Source organism: Myotis davidii, unplaced genomic scaffold, assembly GCF_000327345.1.
Source record: "Myotis davidii unplaced genomic scaffold, ASM32734v1 scaffold3499, whole genome shotgun sequence".
Lineage (NCBI taxonomy): Eukaryota > Metazoa > Chordata > Mammalia > Chiroptera > Vespertilionidae > Myotis > Myotis davidii.
In genome coordinates, this window is record NW_006290039.1 from 3,927 (window position 1) to 6,658 (window position 2,732).

At 50.1% G+C, this 2,732-nt stretch overlaps 1 protein-coding gene across 1 annotated transcript in view; it reads left to right on the plus strand.

Annotated features, from left to right (window-relative positions):
- LOC107182990 (pancreatic lipase-related protein 2-like) overlaps positions 1 to 2,732 on the plus strand; it is a gene marked incomplete at its 3' end in the record, with an annotated part of 9,307 nt that overhangs the window by 2,891 nt on the left and 3,684 nt on the right. Inside the window, exon 3 of the mRNA XM_015563560.1 lies at positions 1,503 to 1,681. Within this exon, the coding sequence (XP_015419046.1) occupies positions 1,503 to 1,681 (179 nt within the window). The remainder of the gene's footprint in view (positions 1 to 1,502; positions 1,682 to 2,732) is intronic.

Here is a 2,732-nt window from a genome sequence, read left to right on the forward strand (position 1 = left end):
TTTATTGATTTCAGAGAGGAAGGGAGAGGCAGTGAGAGATAGAAATATTAATGATGAGAAAGAATCATTGATTTGTTGCCTTCTGTACACTCCACACTGGGGATCGAGTCTACAACCTGGGCATGTGCCCTGACTGGGAATCAAACCCATGACATCCTGCTTCATAGGTTGATGCTCAAACACTGAGCCACATTGGCCAGGCTATTCCTCCTTTAGTTTATTTACAATCCAATCTTATTGTCCTCTAAATTAAAGAATAAGCTAGAAAGACAGCCATTGCACCACAACAGTAGGAGAAATGTGGAAGGGAGGGATGGAAGGGGTGAGAGAGACAGAGAGAGAGAGACAGAGAGAGAGAGAGAGAGAGAGAGAGAGAGATACATTGATACATTGATGTGAGAGAGACACTTTGAATGGTTGCCTCCCATATGAGCCCCAACTGGGGCTTGGAATCAAACCTACAACCAGGTGCAAGCCTTTGACCAGGAATCAAACCTGTGACCTTTCGGTGCATGGGCCAATGCTCTAACCATGGAGCCACTCCGGCCAGAGTGGGAGGGGCCATCTAACCACAAATGCAAAAAGGGCCTTAGGAGTGACCTCCAGTTCCCAGAAGGCCTGTGGGTGGAGGCAGGACCGGCTCTTCCAGGTCCTTTGAAGTGACCAGGAAGAATGTGCTCAGAGCTAAGCTCCTCACAGCTCCACCACTGACAGTTTGGAGAGCTCCTGACTGGCGATCCATCCCTGAGGCCAGCTGCCCTGGGATTGTAGGTGACAAACTCCCACCTTAGAAACCCCAGCTGGGAGCCTAGTTGGACTGGTGATTGAGCTGTTTTTATTTCTGATCATTCCTCAGGCGTGGTGCCCAGGGGGCTGGTGAAGGGGCCCCTGGTATGTAGGCATCAGTTCTTAATTGCTACAAGCTAGAGGGGCCCCTCAGGACTCCACTGAGCCGCATCTACCCTGGTTCTGGTGCTTCTGGCCTGTGGTCCTTCGCTCTTTTTGTTCTAGGAACATCTTCCACCATCTGGGGAAGCAAGGGGTCCCTTCTCAGGATGATGTATTTAAATGCGAAATAAAACACATTGGATTGCAAAGGAAACCAATTATATTGAAAATCAGCTTTCAGAACATTTGAAATGATAAATATATGTCACAGTCATATCTATGCTGCTTTATTATTTTCTCACTAAATATCAAGATTCATGGCTTAGTCTAACTACAGCCACTACAAATAGTAATGAGAATAACTGATTTTAAGACATCTCCGACCACTGTCCTGTGACAGGAAATACCTGTGACTCCCATTGGTGACAGAGTGCTGTTCCCATGACAATAGCTTGTTGCCAATTTCATAGTTAACAGAAATGGTAGACAGTCCATGAATGTGAACCTTGTGAATCCTGTATTCAAAGCTCACGGCAGGAACTCCTGTACTAGACCCACCCAACCTCGTGGGAGCTGATCCCCAGACCCAATCTCCCTGGAACTGGCTCTCACAGGCCATTGGTTTGGAAAGGCCAATGTCCCAATTCACCTTTTCCACTTTAACCAGCGGATCTCCTCCACGGACCTGGATACCGTGAGGGCTTCAAACTTCCATCTGGACCGCAAGACGCGCTTCATCATCCACGGCTTCATAAGCAAGGGGGAGGAGAGATGGCTGACAGACATGTGCCAGGTAGGGCCCTGCCCCTGGCCCCTCCCCGCTGAGACCAGCACCCAGCACCCAGCTTCAAACACTTTCCATGTCACTGCCCCGAGACTGGGAACGCAGACCGTCCAGGGACAGATGCTCCTTCCTCAAATCTCTGAGGAATCTCAGGGTTCTCCGGACCGTCCGCTGTCAAGTTCTCCGACCCACAGACCTGTAGCCTGTCCTCTCTTCTGGAGACCAAAGGGACCCAGAGCCCAATCGTAACGCCCCAGAATTGGAGGCGTCAGCAAATTACCTGGCATTTGTCTCGGGTGGTCTATGTAAAGCCCCCGTGTGACATTAGAAACCAACGTAAACGAAGCCCCCAAAACCCTGTTGTCCCCCAGAACTCTCTGTGAGGGCGGAATGGCTCCATGGAGTCACTGTCCCAACCAGGAGCCACTGCTCCCCTGGGCTCACCCCGCACCTGAAATGCGGGGAGTGTGACCAAAGACCTGACTGTGAAATTGTATGGACTTTCATTCATTGTAACTAGGCACCCAGGGCCAGTGGCCACAGTATTGGATAGCCCAGTTCTGAAGGTTTCAGGAATGTTAGTGATGAATTATTATTCATAACATCCATTTTCTGAGCACTTCCTCTGAGCCTGACACTGTGATCATCATTTCACAGTTTTTGTCTCATTTGACTGCCCCCCCTCAAGTAACGTTGTGAGAAAAGTAGAGTTATTGTTCCCATTTTATAGATGAGGAAATTAAGGCAGGAAAAGGTCCACACTTGCCCAGACTTGAATCCAGAGGTGGGAATGCAAAGCCAGGTCTCCTGTCTATAAAATACCACAACCTTGTGTCTGTAGCTTTAGTCTTTAGAGGAGCCCAGGGGCATGATTTCAACTTAGTCTGCACTGGGGAGACCTCGGGCAGCTTCTTCCCAAGGGTGGGCTGCTCCTCTGGAGGTTTGAGCGTTCACACGTGTCCCCAAGTCCCAGAAGGAAGCCATGTGAACGTGGAGCTGGGAGAGCCAGGGGGACGTGTCCATCCCCAGGCCCAGGACTCCAGGCCACTCCTCCCTCCCT